Source organism: Aquarana catesbeiana, linkage group LG01 (genome assembly GCF_042186555.1).
Source record: "Aquarana catesbeiana isolate 2022-GZ linkage group LG01, ASM4218655v1, whole genome shotgun sequence".
Lineage (NCBI taxonomy): Eukaryota > Metazoa > Chordata > Amphibia > Anura > Ranidae > Aquarana > Aquarana catesbeiana.
The window spans coordinates 612,165,638-612,183,905 of NC_133324.1; the positions used below are offsets into that span (position 1 = coordinate 612,165,638).

Consider the following 18,268-nt stretch of genomic DNA (forward strand, 5'->3'; position numbering starts at 1 on the left):
CCACTTAAGGACCAAGCCTATTTTTGACACTTGTTGTTTACAAGTTAAAATCATTTTTTTTTTTTTTGCTAGAAAATTACTTGGAACCCCTAAACATTATATATACATTTTTTGACACCCTAGAGAATAAAATGGAGATTGTTGCAATACTTTATGCCACCGTATTTGCGCAGCGGTCTTACAAATGCAATTTTATTTTTTTGGAAAAAATACATTTTTAAATGAAAAAATAAGAAAACAGTAAAGTTAACCCACTTTTTTTCTATGTTGTGAAAGATAATGTTACGCCGAGTAAATTGATACCCAACATGTCATAGGTGACGTTTAAAAATTTCTACAGGTTACCAGTTTTGAGTTACAGATGAGGTCTTGGGCTAGAATTATTCCTCACATGTGTGGTTTGAACACTGTTTACATATGTGGGCACGACTTATGTATGTGTTCGCTTCTGCGCGCGAGCACGGCGGGATGGGACGCTTTACTTTTTTTTTTTTCTTATTAAGTGTTCTTGCATAGCAATACCACTTACTGTTATCTCACATATATTATTATTATTATTATTATTATTATTATTTTAGCCAAATTTACCACCCTAACTCCTCCCACAGCTTTTACACTACATAGACAGTAATATACCAGATTGTTCCCGATTGGTGTGCTATTACTTTGTGGAACGTTTCGCCGAATGGTTCACAAAATATCGTCGTTTTTGCAGCAAAATTGGTCCCATAGGAATGAATGGCGAAATGTTCAAAACTAGAGTGGGAGGTGACAAAAGCTGACAACCCCATTATCAGCCAAAACATTATGACCACATCATGATCAGCCAAAATATTATGACCACCCCATGATCAGCCAAAATGTTATGACCACCCCATGAAAAAAAAAAAAAAAAAAATTAAATTTTTGAAAAAAGAAGAAAAATCATTTAAAAAAATCATTTTTGAAAAAAAAATCATTAAAAAAATAATTTTTGAAAAAAAAAAATCATTTTTGAAAGAAAATCATTAAAAAAAATCATTAAAAGAAAAAATCATTTTTGAAAAAAAAATAAAAATAAAATAATTTTTGAAAAAAAAACATTTTTAAAAAAAGATCATTAAAAAAAATCATTTTAAAAAAAAATCATTTTTGAAAAAAAAAATTATTTTTGAAAAAAAAATTATTTTTGAAAAAAAAAAATCATTTTTGAAAAAGAAAAAATCATTTTTGAAAAAAAAAATCATTTAAAAAAAAAGAAATTATTTAACCAGTTCAATACCGGGCATTTTCACCCCCTTCCTTCCCAGACCAATTTTTAGTTTTCAGCGCTGTCGCACTTTAAATGACATTTGCGCGGTCGTGCGACATTGTACCCAAACAAACTTGACGTCCTTTTTTCCCCACAAATAGAGCTTTCTTTTGGTGGTATTTGATCACCTCTGCGGTTTTTATTTTTTGCGCTATAAACAAAAGAAGAGCGACAATTTTGAAAAAAACACAATATTTTTTACTTTTTGCTATAATAAATATCCCAATTTTTTTTTAAAAAAACAAATTTTTTCCTCAGTTTCGGCCGATACGTATTCTTCTACATATTTTTGGCTAAAAAAATCGCAATAAGCGTATATTGATTGGTTTGCGCAAAAGTTATAGTGTCTATAAAATACGGGATAGATTTATGGCCTTTTTAAAAAAAAATTATTTATTTTTTTTTTTTACTAGTAATAGCGGCGATCGTGATTTTTTTTCGTGACTGCGACATTATGGCGGACACATCGGACACTTTTGGGACCATTCACATTTATACAGCGATCAATGCTATAAAATTGCATTGATTACTGTGTAAATGTGACAGGCAGTGAAGGGGTTAACCACTAGGGGGCAGGGAGAGGTTAAATGTATTTCCTAGGGAATGCTTCTAACTGTAGGGGGAGGGGACGCACAAGGGGAGGAGACCGATCAGTGTTTCTCCGTTCTGGGAACACAGATCGGTCTCCTCTGAGCTGACAGGACGTGGATCTGTGTGTTTACACACACAGATCCACGGTCCGGCCCGGTTAACGAGCAATTGCGGGTGTCCGGCGGACATCACGGCTGCCGGGCACACGCACCGGGTCCCGAGCAACGCGGCAGGCGCGCCCCCTACGCTGTCGGGAACCAGGATGGGAGATCCCATCTGTGGATGTCATTTGACAATAGGCCAGTGCTGAAGTGGTTAAAAAAAAATTATTTTTGAAAAAAAAAATCATTTGTGAAAAAAAAAATCCCCCTGAGCTGCCCCCTGGCTGTATGAGCTGCCCTCTGAGCTGTATCAGCTGCCAGTTAACTGACCTCTAGTCTCTGCCCCCCAGCTATGCCATGAACTGAATGGGCGCCTGCGAAGAGGCTGAGTGGGCGGCCGCGGGTTCCAGGGATAGCCCTGCTGGGCGGCCGCAAAAAGGCTGGGAGAGCTGTGTGGGCTTCAGGAACAGCCCAGGATTCGGTGACCCCTGGCAAATCATCATTCGATCCCCAGGTTGAGAACCACTGAGCTAGAGGAAGGGGGGGGGAGGAGGAGCCAAGGTCCTGGGTTCAGTCTCTTGCCACCGGAAGCAGCTCCCACCCTCCCGCCTCTTTTTTTTTTTTTAGTTTTGTGTTTTTGATCATTTATATGTGAAATATGTATGTGTTGGCGGTTGGGAATCTTTGGAGGCATTAGGAATTAAGAATAACGTGGCTGAAGTGGGGAACCATCTCGGTATAGTATCCTTGGTTGATGCAAGTTAACCAAGGTTTAACTGGCATTGGGAAATGGGTATCAGCGTGTAAGGTTGAGTAGTGTCGTTTGAGTCGGAGCGGCCGCGACTTATGGCCTGGTGTGGACACGGTAAAATGTGGTTAGTGCCTTCCAGGATACCTAACACTGGTTTAAAATTTATCTGAAGGAATATTGTGTGTTTTTCCTAATAAAAACGTTATGGTTGAAATGTTTAATAAAATGGCCGAGGAGGCCAATTTACTCCAAAACAGGTGTGGTCTGGTTACTTTATAGGTTAAGTTGTGGGGTTGGGTATTTAATAGGTAAAGACAGGTTTGCATAGGCTATACCAGGGATCACCAAACTACGGCCCTCCAGCTGTTGCAGAACTACACGTCCCATGAGGCATTGTAAAACTCTGACATCCACAGAAATGACTAGGCATGATGGGAATTGTAGTTCCTGAACAACTGGAGGGCCATAGTTTGAAGACCCCTGGGCTATAGCATAGTCATGGCTGTATAAGCTCCCCCCCTGGCTGTATAAGCTGAGCCCTGAGCTGTTTCAGCCCCCCTCAGCTGCCCCCCTTGCTGTATCAGCCTCCTGAGCTGCCCCCTGGCTGTATCAGCTGCCCCCTGAGCTGCCCTCTGAGCTGTATCAGCTGCCCTCTGGCTGTATCAGCTGCCCCCTGAGCTGCCCTCTGAGCTGTATCAGCTGCCCCCTGGCTGTATCAGCTGCCCCCTGGCTGTATCAGCTGCCTTCTGAGCTGTATCAGCTGCCCTCTGAGCTGAATCAGCTGCCCCCAGGCTGTATCACTTGCTCCCCACATTGATTTTTATAATTTTATAACACGTGATCACCAGTATTTTTGTACCATGATGTACTGTACTTTACTTTTTAAAATAAAACCTCTCCGTTTTTGACCTGCACCATATGGAGCTTTTCCATTTTTTTCTTATGTCCACTCCGGTTCGGTCGAGCCTATTTTGCACAGATCATCAACCTCCAGGCAGCTCCCCTATTGGGTGGAGGTGGCATCCTTTTTTTTAGAGCCATTTGAATCCCGGCACTTCGGTTGGATCACTACCGTTGAGGAGTGGAACTACCCCGTTTGGAGTGACCTTCTCCTTGCCAACTCTTAACCCTGAGGCATTCGGCCTATACAAGCCTGATTGACCCACTACCGCTGGTAAGTGGGTCCACCTTATCCGGTAAGAGTACCCATCTATACTCCTGTTACAGAGGATTTCTTTGTTTCAACAGCTTCACAGCTAGTCACATATTGTTTGCACCATCATCAAATTTCATTGAGGATTTACAAGATGGACACGTTTCTACAGTAGTTCCTCTCTTGTTTATTTGAACTCTCACATTCTTTTGTTCACATGTGAACATCGGACTTTCACTTTTGCATGTTTATAACACATTTATATGTTTCACGTATTCATTATTTCAGTGTATTGCTGTCTTATATTTAGCGCTACACTTTGGACTTTCACATTTTGTTTGGACTTTGTTTGTTTTAGTGTTAGCAGCTTTTTGTCACATTTGGGTTTAGCATAGTAATTTCCCCAATCTTTTCTACATTTGTATCAGCTGCCCCCAGGCTGTATCAGCCACCCAATTGGCTGTATCAGCTGCCCCTGAACTATATCATCCCCCGGAGCTGCCTCCCTGGCTGTATCAGCTGCCCCCTGAGCTGTCCCATGGCTATATCAGCTGCTCATTGTGCTGCTTCAGCCCCCTGAACGGCCCCCTGGCTGTATTAGCTGCCCCCTGGCTTTATCAGCTACCCTCTGAGCTGTATCAGCTGCCCCCCGGCTGTATCAGATGCCCTCTGAGCTGTAGCAGCTGCCCCTAGCTGTATCAGCTGCCTTCTGAGCTGTGTCAGCTGCCCCCTGGCTGTATAAGCTGCCCCCTGAGCTATATTAGCTCCCTGAGCTGCCCCCCGGCTGTATCAACTGCCCCCTGGCTGTATCAGCTGCCCCTGCCTATATCAGCTGCCCCCTGAGCTATATTAGCCCCCTGAGCTGCCCCCCTGACTGTATCAGCTACCTCCTGAGCTGCCCCATGGCTGTATCAGCTGCCCCCTGAGCTGCCCTCTGAGCTGCATCAGCTGCCCCCCAGCTGTATCAGCCACCCCCTGAGCTGCCCCATGACTGTATCAGCCCCCTGAGCTGCCCCCTGGCTGTATCAGCTGCCAACTGAGCCACCCCCTGGCTGTATCAGCTGCCCTCTGGCTGTATCAGCTGCCCTCTGAGCTGTATCAGCTGCCCCCCTGGCTGTATCAGCTGCCCCCTGGTTGTATCAGCTACCCCGGCTGTATCAGCCACCCCCTGACTGTATCAGCCGCCCCCTGACTGTATCAGCTGCCCCCTAGCTTTATCAAATGCCCCCTGGCTGTATCATGTGCCCCATGAGCTGCCCCCTGGTTGTATCAGCTGCCCCCTGAGCTCTATCAGCTGCCCCCTGAGCTGCCCCCGGCTGTATTAGCTTCCTCCTGGCTGTATCAGCTGCCCACTGGCTGTATCAGCTGCCCTCTGAGCTTTATCAGCTGCCCCCTGACTGTATCAGCTGCCCCCCCCGGCTGTATCAGCCACCCCCTGACTGTTTTAGCTGCCCCCTGAGCTGTATCAGCCCCCTGAGCTGCCCCCCCTGGTTGTATCAGCTGCCCTGTGAGGTGTATCAACCCCCTGAGCTGCCCCTTTGGCTGTATCAGCTGCCCCTTTGGCTGTATCAGCTGCCCCCTAGATGTATCAGCTGCCCCCTGGCTGTATCAGCTACCCCCTGCTGTTTAAGCTGCCCCTGAGCTGTATCAGCTCCCCTCTGGCTATATAAGCTGCCCCTGAGCTGTATCAGCTGCCCCCTGGCTGTATCAGCTGCCAACTGAGCTGCCGCCTGGCTGTATCAGCAGCCCTCTGAGCTGCCCCCCCCCCCGGCTGTATCAGCTGCTCCCTGGCTGTATCATGTGCTCCCTGAGCTGCCCCCTGGGTGTATCAGTTGCTCCCTGAGCTGTATCAGCCCCCTGAGCTTCCGCCTGGCTGTATCAGCCTCCCCCTGGTATCAGCTGCCCCCTGGCTGTATCAGCTGCCCTCTGAGCTGTATCAGCTGCCCCCCGGCTGTATCAGTCACCCTGACTGTTTTAGCTGCCCCTGAGTTGTATCAGCCCCCTGAGCTGTATCAGCTGCCCACTAAGCTGCCCCCTGGCTGTATCGGCTGTCCCCTGAGCTGTATCAGCTGCCCCCTGGCTGTATCAGCCACCCCCTGACTCTTTTAGTTGCCCCCTGAGCTGTATCAGCCCCCTGGCTGTATCCGCTGCCCCCTGGCTGTATCAGCTGTCCCCTGAGCTATATTAGCACCCTGAGCTGCCCCCCTGGCTGTATCAGCTGCCCCCTGAGCTGCATCAGCCCCCTGAGCTGCCCCCCTGGCTGTATCAGCTGCCAGCTGAGTTACCCCCTGGCTGTATCAGCTGCCCTCTGAGCTGTATCAGCTGCCCCCTGGCTGTATTAGCTGCCCCCTGGCTGTATCAGCTACCCCACGGCTGTATAAGCCACCACCTGACTGTATCAGCCGCCCCCTAGCTATATCAGCTGCCCCCTGGCTGTATCATGTGCCCCATGAGCTGCCCCCTGGTTGTATCAGCTGCCCCCTGAGCTGTATCAGCTGCCCCCGGCTGTATCATCTTCCCCCTGGCTGTATCAGCTGCCCACTGGCTGTATCAGCTGCCCTCTGAGCTGTATCAGCTCCCCTGACTGTATCAGCTGCCCCCCCCCCTGGCTGTATCAGCCACCCCCTGACAGTTTTAGCTGCCCCCTGGGGTGTATCAGCTGCCCCCTGGGGTGTATCAGCTGCCCCCTGGCTGTATCAGCTACCCCCTGGCTGTATAAGCTGCCCCCTGAACTGTATCAGCTGCCCTCTGGCTACATAAGCTGCCCCTGAGCTGTATCAACTGCCCTCTGGCTATATAAGCTGCCCCTGAGCTGTATCAGCTGCCCCTTTAGCTGCCCCCTGGCTGTATCAGCTGCCCTCTGAGCTGCCCCCCAGCTGTATCAGCTGCCCCCTGGCTGTATCATGTGCCCTCTGAGCTGCCCCCTGGGTGTATCAGCTGCCCCCGGAGCTGTATCAGCCCGCCTGGCTGTATCAGTCTCCCCCTGGTATCAGCTGCTCCCTGGCTGTATCAGCTGCCCTCTGAGCTGTATCAGCTGCCCCCCGGCTGTATCAGCCACCCCGACTGTTTTAGCTGCCCCTGAGTTGTATCAGCCCCCTGAGCTGCCCTCTGGCTGTATCAGCTGCCCCCCGGCTGTATCAGCCACCCCCTGACTGTTTTAGCTGCCCCTGAGCTGTATCAGCCCCCTGGCTGTATCAGCTGCCCCCCTGGCTGTATCAGCTGCCCCCTGGCTGTAAAAACTGCCCCCTGAGCTGTATCAGATGCTCCTTGAGCTGTATCAGCCCCCTGAGCTGCCCCCTGGCTGTATCACCTGCCCTCTGGCTGTATCAGCCGCCCCTGAGCTGTATCAGCCCCCTGGGCTGCCCCCCGGCTGTATCAGCTTCCCCCTGAAGTGTATCAACCCCCTGAGCTGCCCCCCTGGCTGTATCAGCTGCCCCCTGGCTGTATCAGCTGCCCCCTGGTTGTATCAGCCACCCCCTGACTGTTTTAGCTGCCCCCCCCCCCGGTTTTATCAGCCACCTCCTGACTGTTTTAGCTGCCCCCTGAGGTGTATCAACCCCCTGAGTTTTAGCCCCCTGGCTGTATCAGCTGCCACCTGAGGTGCATCAACCCCCTGAGCTCCCCCTCTGGCTGTATCAGCTGCCCCCGGCTGTATAAGCTGCCCCCTGAGCTGTATCAGTTGCCCCTTTAGCTGTATTAGCCCCCTGTGCTGCCCCCTGGCTGTATCAGCCACCCCCTGAGCTGTATCAGCTGCCCCCCTGGCTCTCCCACCTGCCCCCTGAGCTGTATCAGCTGCCCCCCTGGCTGTATCAGCTGCCTCCTGGCTGTATCAGCCGCTCCTGAGCTGTATCAGCCCCCTGAACTGCCCCCCTGGCTTTAACAGCCAGGGAAACACCGCACTGAAACTGTAACAAAATCCCCATCACTTCATCATAGAAGCGATAGAGGAATGGATGTTCCTCCATGTACGCAGCTGACCTAACTGCTTTTATATTTTACCCAAAATTGGGTAATATATTTGTGTGCACTAAAATGCATCTAAGTGTATTTTTGCTGAAAATATTGCTGCACAAATATCACGTGACATAAAACAAAATTGTAACAGTTACTAGTTTATTCTCCAGGGCCCCCGCTTTGAGAAAATATATAATGTTTAGGAGTTCTAAGTCAATTTCTAGTAAAAATATGCTGAATTTAACCACTTGCCTACTGGGCACTTATACCCCCTTCCTGCCCAGGCCACTTTTCAGCTTTCAGTGCTGTCGCACGTTGAATGACAAATAACCGCTAGTGGGTTTTTTATTTTTTGGTAAAGAAGCAAAAAAATATTGAAATTTAAAAAAAAAGAAAAAAAAAAAGGATTTTTGTAGTTTGTTATAAAATTTTGCAAACAGGTCATTTTTCTCCTTCACTGATGTGCGCTGATGAGGATGCACTGATGAGGTGGCACTGATAAGGCGGCACTGATGAAGCTGAACTGATGAAGTTGCCCTGGTGGGCACTGATGAGGCTGCACTGATAGGTGGCACTGATAGGTGCCACTAATGGGCTCTGATAGGCACTGAGAGGTGGCACTGATGGGCGGCACTGATAGACACCGTAGACTGCACTGATAGGCAGCGCTGACAGGTGACACTGATGTTGAGGCACTGATTGGCAGCACTGATGGACACTGATAGGTAGCATTGATTGGCAGCACTGGTGGGCAATGATGGGCACTGATAGGTATTAGGTAGCACTGGTGGGCACTGATTAGCTGCACTAGCAGGCACCGAGGCAGGGACTAATGTCCCTGTAACAGAAGCTGGTTACTGGCTTTCAGCTTCTCTCCTCGTGCTGAACATGAGAAGAAAAAAAAGACGATAACCGTCTTGTACACTTCTGTAATCAGCTGTCATTGGCTGACAGCTGATCACATGGTAAAGGGCCTGCTATGATTGGCCCATTACCATTTTTGGTGATCAACCGTGTCTAAAGGACTCAGCAGTCACAGAGCGCCATCACGGTAGCATGTCTGTTGACACTCTCCCGGCACTGGAAGGTCTGCACTGTAGATGTTATTCAGCTATAGTGTGGGTGGAAAAAAAATGTCCTGAATTCCAGTGATATTGGCACCCCAGCCAATGTTTCAATTGGCTCTTGGGTGCTGCCACTGCCATTCGTGGTAAGGGAACGTGGTAGTGAAAGCCTTTCTGCTTCACAGCTGGTTCCCTACTGCACATACGGGAAAAAGGAGGTGCCAAATGTGGTACCGGGGGGGGGGGGGGGGGGGGGGAGGAGGCAGATAAGCAAAGCTTCCACTTTTGGATGGAGCTCCACTTTAAGTGTATTTTTCCTGAAAAAAATGACTGCACAAATATCACGTGACATAAAACAAAATTGTAACCACTACCATTTTATTCTCCAGGGCCTCTGCTTTGAGAAAATATATAATGTTTAGGGCTTCGAAGTCCATTTCCAGCAAAAATCTGCTGAATTTGTGATACATCACAACATTGCCCAGGTAAGGCAAGTGATGAAAAAAAAAGCCTTTAGTATGTATTTTGCTTCACAAAGAAGAAGCAGACAGTGACAGTGGTGATATGGAGCCGTTGTCTGCCATTGGCTGCCATGCCTTGGTGATAGTACCTCACAGAAGGTGTGGGAGGAGCTGAGTGTGCCTCCGCCTTCCTCTCCTCACCTCACTGTGTGTCTAGGACTGGTAGTGGGAATAGAGAGCAGTGCTGGCTCAATGTTCCCTCACGTATACACGTCAGCGGGCTCTATGATAAGCGCACACACACTCACACATGGTGACTAAAGCCCGCGCACCTTGCCGTACCTAGCACTGAGGAATCCCTCCGTACCATTCCCGCTCCTGGCCACTCCCCCTGGGCTCAGCCGGCCCTCCCACCTGCTCTGACACGCCCCCAGTTGATGGGCGATTGTCTCGGTGCTTCGCCCAGATGGGAGGGAATTGTTATTCATTGCGGGGGCTGGAGGGAGAGAAGAGGGTGGAGATGGGTGTTGGGGAAGCAAAGGCCACCGTGCGCCCTTCATATGGGAGGGGAGAGGAGGAGGAGCCGGCAGAGCAGGTGGAAGTTAGGTGTGGAGGTTGAAGTTGCGGCGCTCACATCCAAGCCCGGGGCTGTGCTGGCCGTCACCATGCCTTGAGCTGTGCCCGGTAATGGTGTGAGCATGGCCAAAGAGCTGAGCCAGGAGGAGGTACTGGACTTCCTGTGCCAAGGCGGAGGGAAGGTGCCCAATGCCTCGCTGGTGGCACACTTCAAGCACTTCTTGAGGGACCCCCAGGTGGCCGGCGATCAGCTCCTGAAGCGCAGGGACAGGTTCAAGCGTTATGTCAACTCGGTGGCCGTGGTGAAGCAGGAGGGAGCTGTCAAGTATGTGGTGCTCAGGAGCCGCTATAGAGATCTGCTGGGAGAGGAGCTGTCACCGGCAATCCCCGGACACCACGAGACGGCGATCAGCAACAATAGAGAGGACGAGGAGACCGGCTCTCAGGTGATTGGAGGGGGATGGAGCAGACAGGAGGAGAGATATCCTCGGGGGGAGCCTGCATTCACTGATCATCAACGGGGGGCACCCATGACTTACAATGACCCCGATTTGAAAGCTAATCTGACTTCTGATGGCAAAATCCGGCATGGACAATCATATACCGAGCCAGAAATGAGACTGCCTTCATCTCAGCCTCTCTCCTCATCATCTGGAGATCAGCAGCCTACAGCACCCCTGAGCAAGACATCATCCTCTGTGAACAATGCCTATCTACCGAGCATTGATACATTTCCACATGACAACATCCAGTTATTACCTTTCAGCAGGACTTTTTCACAACAATCCAGTGATGCCTCCTTGTCCATTATGAAGACCACCTCATCACCTCCTGATACCTACATGACCTCCACCAAGAACTTTTCTTCATCAGCTGATACTTCCATACCCTCCACCAATACCTCCTCTTCACAAGGTAATACTTTCATACCCTTCACCAAGAACTCATCACCCAGCAGTACTTCCATACCCTCCACCAATACCTCCGCACCTGGTAATACTTTCATACCTTCCTCCAATACCTCTTCACCTTGTAATACTCCCATACCCTTCACCAAGATCTCATCACCCAGTGAAACCTCCCTGTCTACCACGAAGACCACCTCTTCACCTCCTGATACTTACACGTCCTCCACCAAGAACTCTTCTTCACCAGCTGATACTTCCATAGTCTTCATCAAGATCTCCTCCTCACCTGGTAATACTTTCATACCCTCCACCAATACCTCCTCACCTGCTAATACTCCTATATCCTTCACCAAGAACTCCTCTTCACCCAGTAATGTGTCCACGGCCTCCATCAGGACCTACTCCTCTCCCAGTGATACTTACATACCTTCCACCAGGACATCCTCCCCCACTAGTGATACCTCCATACCCTCAACCAAGACCTCCTCACCATCCAGTGATACTTCCATACCCTTCAACAAGACCACCTCACCCCCCATTAATGCTCCTACAAGGACTTCTGAACCACTCAGTAGCACTGCATCTCATTACAACAAGGACTATTACCCTGCAGAAAACCTTTCAGCACCTTATTCTAAGACTTCTTCATTTTGTTCCCTTGCTCAACCCCCTTCATTACCCCAGTCACCCTCCCCAGGGACCAGTGAGCACTGGAGACCCCTATCTGTTGGGGTCCACAGGACAGAAACCACTAATCCTGTTCTTGTAAATGCAAGCTGCAGGGGTCAGCAAGAGCAAAGACTTGGCTGCACTGAGATCGGGACCCCAAATTTTGAGATGAATGGTACATTTCCCCAGGGGGTGCATTCAGAACAGCTGGATAATCCCAAATATATAAATGAACAGCAAAGACATGGCTTTTATGAGGATCTGGCAGCTTCTCCTTCCAGGTACATGAACAGTACACACCCTTCCTCCTCCCTGCTGCTCCCTCTTGAATCAAGTATGGCTCCTCTAAATGTGCAGCTGGAGGAATATGAGGCAGCCAGTCCATGCCCCTCACCACCTTTACTACTTAACGATATGCGTGACTTGTGGATGTGCCAAATGCCTGTGTTTAAAAGTATAAGGTGCCAACTGTCTTTGCAGGACATGGAAGACTTTGTTGATCAGGAAAGCTGTGGAAGTGAGGGGAGTGACAGTGGTGAAGGGGGCGACTGTGACACTGAGCACAAGGATGATGAAGACTTTTCCAGCGATTCAAACACTGAAAAATACACTCAGTACATAGAGCATAAATGTGAAAACACTAAGAGATGTCCTCCTAACAGAAAATTCCTTAGCATTATTGAACAATATAGCAAGCTGCAAAGTGGGGACCTGCTGGGAGCCAAAGACACTCTAGTGGACTGCGAACTCGAACCTAACATACCAGCTGAAAACAAGAAGTCCCCTTACGTTGCTAAATCCTTTCTCACTGATCAAGCACCCATCTTGTTTGAGTTGGCTAGACATCCCCCAAAGCACAGGGCGAGTTCTCGCTTTCGAGATTTAATGTCTTCCTCAGATGATGAACTAATTGATAGGGATCTCAGTAGGAGGAGGCGCCCGTCACGCACTAAGAGACCTCCTGATATTGTTGTGGTTCCTCCACAGCCTGACGTGGACTTGCTTTTATTAACAAAGCCTGTGAGCAATTACAAGCTTACTGTAAAGCTTGCAGACCAAAAAGAGCATCAATCACAGTATGGACCAAAAGCAAATGAGGATTTTTTGCTCAAAAAGTCTTTTAATTACAAATCATCAACAGTACCCTTGGATCCTGCAGAGCATGACTGGATTGTTAAGTCAGCTTCTGGGTCTTGGCTTCAGGTCTATGGATTGTTTAATCAAGACCCCCAACTGGCTTTACGAAAAGATTTCATCTCCGGTAACACAGTTCTGCACTGGTTTGCCAAGCATGGTGCAATTGACATGTTCCATAAATTTGTAGTGGGTGCCAGAAAGGCAGGGGTTGAAATTGATTTTAACATCAAGTCTAACGGTGGATACACACCTTTGCACATTGCTGCTATTCATGGCCATCAAAACGTGGCTGCCATGTTAGTAGAAAAACTCAGAGCAAATGTGAAGTTGAGGGACAACAGTGGAAAGAGGGCCTGGCAATACCTGAGCTGCAACACATCTGGGGAGGTATGGAGGCTTTTAGGAGCCCCTAAGGGGAAAACCATATTTGCGTCTCGCACCTTAAATACCACTTATATAAACACACAGAACAAGTCGAGTCAGATAAATAGAAAAACGTCATTGGCAGCTTTTCTTAAACCTCAGCATCAAAAATGGAAAGCAAACAATCATCCTGTATTAAGGGAAAGAGAAATCTACAGTGACTGAGGTAGGGTCAGTTTGGAAACTGACCGGGGATGGAAAAGAAAGTAGAGCCTTTTTTGTTACTATGACAACGGCTTATGCTTCCTGCCCTGCATGCTTTGCTGCCTTGTAATTCTTACTGGGTCATTGGTGCAGACAGGAAGAGGGACCAGTACAATCCAAGGTTCTCCAGGGAAAGAAACTCATGCCATGGTAACAGTTACAGCTTCCTTCTACACTGGCCTACAGCCTGCTCTTTCAGATACTCTTGCAGTTGATTTCTGGGGCCAGGACATTATCATGGATGGGGCTCAAGGCAAATGCCCACAATGTTCCGCCAACTACTGTCCTAGACTGAGAAATTCAGCTAAGCTTATGTGATGTGTAGGAATAATATCTTAATGGGCTTCCATCTTTTTTAAAATTCTGTAGCGATTGTTTAATATTAAACTTTGCATGCACTTAAAGCTGATGTCCATGTTTCATGTCACTTTAAATTGTTGTCCAAACTAACTATTGCTTCAGTAAGTGCTGCTGGGTCCCTGAGCACTGTATGTACTGCATGTAACTTCAGCTACATACAGTGCCAGTTTCCGGTTGTGAGACAGACTTCCTGTCTCACACCCTGAGCAAAACAGTCAGACTGAGCGGCGCTCAGCTATTCATAGGATGCTTTGTATTCTTTGAATACAATGCTTCTTCTGGCTGAGTCTGAGAGCATGACTTCATCAGCTCGCCCCTCCCACTCAGCCAATCAGAGGAAGCTTTGTATTCATTCACAGAATACAAAGCTGACTGCTGCTCAAACCGACTCTGAGTGTGAAACGGTTAGTCTGTCCCACAGCTGGTACCTACCACTATGTACTGCATGTAGCTGAAGCTACATGCAGTACATAGATTGCTTTGAGACACTGCCGCACTTAGTGAAGCAAATTAGTTTGTTTCAACCAGCTTGGTCCAAACAAAATATTTAAAGTGACATGAAACGTGAACATCACCTTTAAATGTTTTGATGAGATTATTTTTAGGGTTGCAAGGAAGACCTAATTTCTTGAGACTGCACAACAACCACCTTATTTGTCAGTTACAATATAATGTATCCATAAGTGTCTTACAGCATAACAAATGTTTTAGATCGGTTGTTAGGTCAGAAATGTTTACTGTAGCACAAACCTAGCCTTTTATTGATGCAAAAAATGTACATAGCAGCAGATGGGTCTAATCTCTCCTGTTGTTGTGTTAATACGCTGTAGTTCCGTGTAATTCATCTATGTCTTTTCCATTTACGACAGTCAAGTATAGTCTACAAATTGACTGTTAGCTATTCATTACTTGATGTTGGCTTTTGTTGACTCCTGTATTATACTGTGATATGAAACCAAAGTAAATATATTTTTTGTTGGCAAAGGAAATGTTGGATCTTTTTCACTGGCAATAATACTTTGGAGGATATTATAGTAGATATTACGAGCCTTATTCATAAAGCTTCCCGGGAAAGATTGTTGATTTTCAAAAAATCTATTTTTAGAGGAATCCAGTGAGATTTGTAAATGTGAAAAAACAAAAAAAAACAGGTCTTTCATCTGTGTGTTAGAGCTGAACTCCAAGAAAAGTAAAATTCCTCATTTGTAACTGGGCTGTGCCCTCTCTGCAAGGGTTACCTGCCTGTAGACCGGGTAATGTAGTTTTACTTACCTGATCCTCTGTTTCTGCGGGTTCTTTTGTGCTGCTAGTTCGGTACCTGCACTCTGGTGGTTAGATGCTTCTGACGTCCTCAAGGCTGATGCAGAGACCATAACCCTTGATTGAGCATCAGTATGCAGAGGGACAGTCCACTGCTGGGGATGGGGGGGGATGTTGTCTACTGGGGGAGTGGAGGATCAGGTAAGTAAAACTGTTTTTACCATCCCTAGACTAAACATGCAGTTAACCATTGTAGTAGGGCTGCGCCAACTTTTACTTTTCCCAGAGTTGTGCTTTAAAGCTTCGTTAATAGAGCCTATTGTGAAATAATAATAAGAGGGACCATTTAACAAACTCAACCCCCTCCTAACACCTATGCTGGTTAACGTGTAAAAAAAAAAAAAAAAAAAAGTGTATATACTTACCTATTTTCAGCCCGCTCTGGTCTTGTTTATGTGATCTGGCTGCCTTTAGGCTGGATTCACACCTATGCTTTTTTAGTGCTTTTTGCATTTTGCAGATTTGCACTACAGAACATGTTCCATAGGAAACCATGCTAAATGGACTGTAGTGCAAATCTGCAAAATGCAAAAAGCACTAAAAATGCATAGGTGTGAATCCAGCCTCAGTCAGCCAGCAACTGAAGGGAGAAGAGGGAGCACTGACCACGCCTGGCGCATGGAAGACTTTGGGTGAAGTCACCGCTCCCAGGCATTCTCAGCCTTTGTCAAGCGCTGTCTTCTCTCCCCTGCAGGCATCGTTGGCAGAAACATGGTACTATGACTGAACCAGAGCAGGCTGAAAACAGGTAAGTACATATGTATTTTTTTTTTTTACACAAGTTAATCAGCATAGGTTTTACAAGGGAGGAGATGTTTTTGAGAGTAAGCGGTTGAGGCTGGAATTCTTCTTTCATTTTAGCTCTCTGTACTGACATCTATCACAGGACTAGATTATCCATTGCTGAAAATTAGGTTTTCCAGTTAATGGCTCCTTTACAGTTAAAGTTATTGTAAAATCTTGTATTTTTTTCCTATAAAAATAATAAACATGTTTATACTTACCTGCTCTGTTGCAGTGGATTTGCACAGAGCAGCCCTGATCCTCCTCTTCTCGAGTCCCTCTTCTGTGATCCTGGCACCTCCCTCCTGTTCAGTTCCCCCATAGCCAGCAGCTTGCATTGGTGGCACCCAAGCAGAGTGACAGCTCCCTGTATGCATTCAGACACAGAGCCCTGACCCGGTTCTGTCCCCTCTCTTCTTTGATTGGCTCCCACTGCTGTCAAAGTCAGCTAGCCAATCTCGGATGGCTGGCACACTCGACAGCGAGGAGCCTCAGGTAAGTATTAGGGGAGCTGAGGGGGTGCTGCTGCACACAGAAGGCTTTTTATCTTCATGCATAGAATGCATGAAGATAAAAAAAACCTTCTGCCTTTACAACCCCTTTAAATATTTTGAAGTTGAGCTACAAGTATAGTTTCAGCCTACAAGGCCTTAATCATAATGATTAAGGTCTTGTAGGCTGAACTGCGTCAACTGACTGTATTTGTGTATTGTACATTCTGGTTTCCTGAAAGAAAAGAAAGATTATAGAGCGACATTGGTTGTGCGGATCATCTCTGGATTATTACTCTCAGATGTGCGACTGTGGATCAAGCACCCGTGATTTCCATTAGTAGAGCGCTAAATGGGTTGTAGCACTGGACTTACTGTTCGTGTATTCTGCATACCCCAGGAGGCAAAGGGAAGACAGTGCACGTCATTCGCCTAGGCAAATGATGTGCAAGGGGGACTGGGCCAGACAATTTGTTTAGAAAAAAATGGGGGAAAAAGTTTTATCTGCTCAGAGGAACGGAGGAGGGGTGGAGATGAGGGATCATGTTTTAAAGGGTGAAGATCTGCATTCATTTTGTAAGTGAGAAAAAAATCCCTCTAATTACAACTTGCAAATGAATGCTGTTTTATCCATGACCATACGTTTTAATGCATTCACAGCAAAACTAGAAAAATCATAGCAGTGCTATTTTAAATTACTGTGCATCTTTTAATACATAATGCATGGCTTTTCTAGCATATTTCCAAGCCAAGAAATTTATTTTAGGCCTAATGCTGGTATCGTAATTATAATTACTGCCTTGTGGCCTGTTAAAATACTAGCCTGAGTTCTTGCAATAAGGAAATCTAAAGTGATAAGTGCATAGGTCATTAGATTGAAAAAGCGTTGTGATTTTTGCCTTGTATACTGTAAGTTTCGTCTAATTGCAGTCATAGCTATTACAATAAGCCTGATTGTTGGAAAACGAAAACATGTTCTCTGTTAAACAGGGTACTGTTTGCAGTTTTACAGTAGTTTAAAATGCACAAGTGAGGTCTCGATCTGCTGCTATGTTTGCACTAATCTTGCTGCCAATTAAGGCTATACTGAAGGAATTTGTTCTAGCCAGCATGAAAAAGAATCATTACTGTGCAAGCCTGTTTCCTTTTTTGGATGTTAAAATAGTGACAAACAGGTATTTCTTTTCCAAGATGTGTTCCAGAGACTCTCCTTTCAAATCAGTGACTTCCCATGGCCAGCAAGTTTACATGAACTGATACTCGGCACAATCAGCAAAACTTGAAATGTATGTGTTTTAAAATGTGAATAAACCTTTTTGTATTTTACCGTTGATACAGTTTCATTGTTTGCATGATTTAATATGCAAGTGTATCAGTGGAGGAAGCCCAGACAGGTCAGTAACTGGTTTGGCAGCTGCTGACTCATCCAAGTTATCAACCTCATAATGAACATTCAAGGAATGTCAAACACACAAATGAAGAAATGCTCTAAATATAGTGTACAAGGTTGCTTAGTTAAAAAAGAAATTTATTGAGAAAGAGAGCCAACTGTATAGTCAATGACTGTAACCTATAGCCACATCCCTAAATAGAGAAAAAAAATGAAGGAGATGCCCCTTGGGACCTTATAGGCATAGGTTGAAAAGCAGAGAGATGTGTAAAGAAGTATAATAGCTTAAAGTGGGGTTCCACCCAAAAAAAAAAAACTACATGAAAAATCCTAAAAAAAAAAAATACAAAAAAAAGTGGATATTTTTTTTTTTACTTACCTCTAAATGCCTGTTGCTAGGGGGTCCCTCGTAGTCTGCCTCTGCCAGTGCCTGGGCTGGTGACATCACTTCCCCCGCGGCACAGGAAGGGCTCAGCTCTGCTCCCTCCCTCCTGTCAATCATCTGGGACCCATTACAGGTCCCAGGTGACTGAGCGGCCAATCACGGCGCGCGGTGCCGCTCGCGCATGCGCAGTGGGTGCCAGGCTGTGAAGCCACAGCCCGGCGCCCACAGTTGCAATGCCGGCGCCGCTGAACGGAGG

At 46.9% G+C, this 18,268-nt stretch overlaps 1 protein-coding gene across 1 annotated transcript; it reads left to right on the forward strand.

The window, feature by feature from the left end:
• The first annotated feature begins 9,826 nt into the window (after positions 1 to 9,826).
• Positions 9,827 to 17,568, forward strand: SOWAHB (sosondowah ankyrin repeat domain family member B). Its single transcript, XM_073599735.1, has one exon. It carries the CDS (start codon positions 10,065 to 10,067, stop codon positions 13,242 to 13,244), a length of 3,180 nt encoding a protein of 1,059 aa, XP_073455836.1. The 5' UTR covers positions 9,827 to 10,064; the 3' UTR covers positions 13,245 to 17,568.
• The last annotated feature ends 700 nt before the right edge of the window (positions 17,569 to 18,268 follow it).

Excerpts from the sequence above, each read along its gene's own strand:
- SOWAHB (XM_073599735.1), top strand. The coding sequence starts at position 10,065 with ATGGCCAAAGAGCTGAGCCAGGAGGAGGTACTGGACTTCCTGTGCCAA.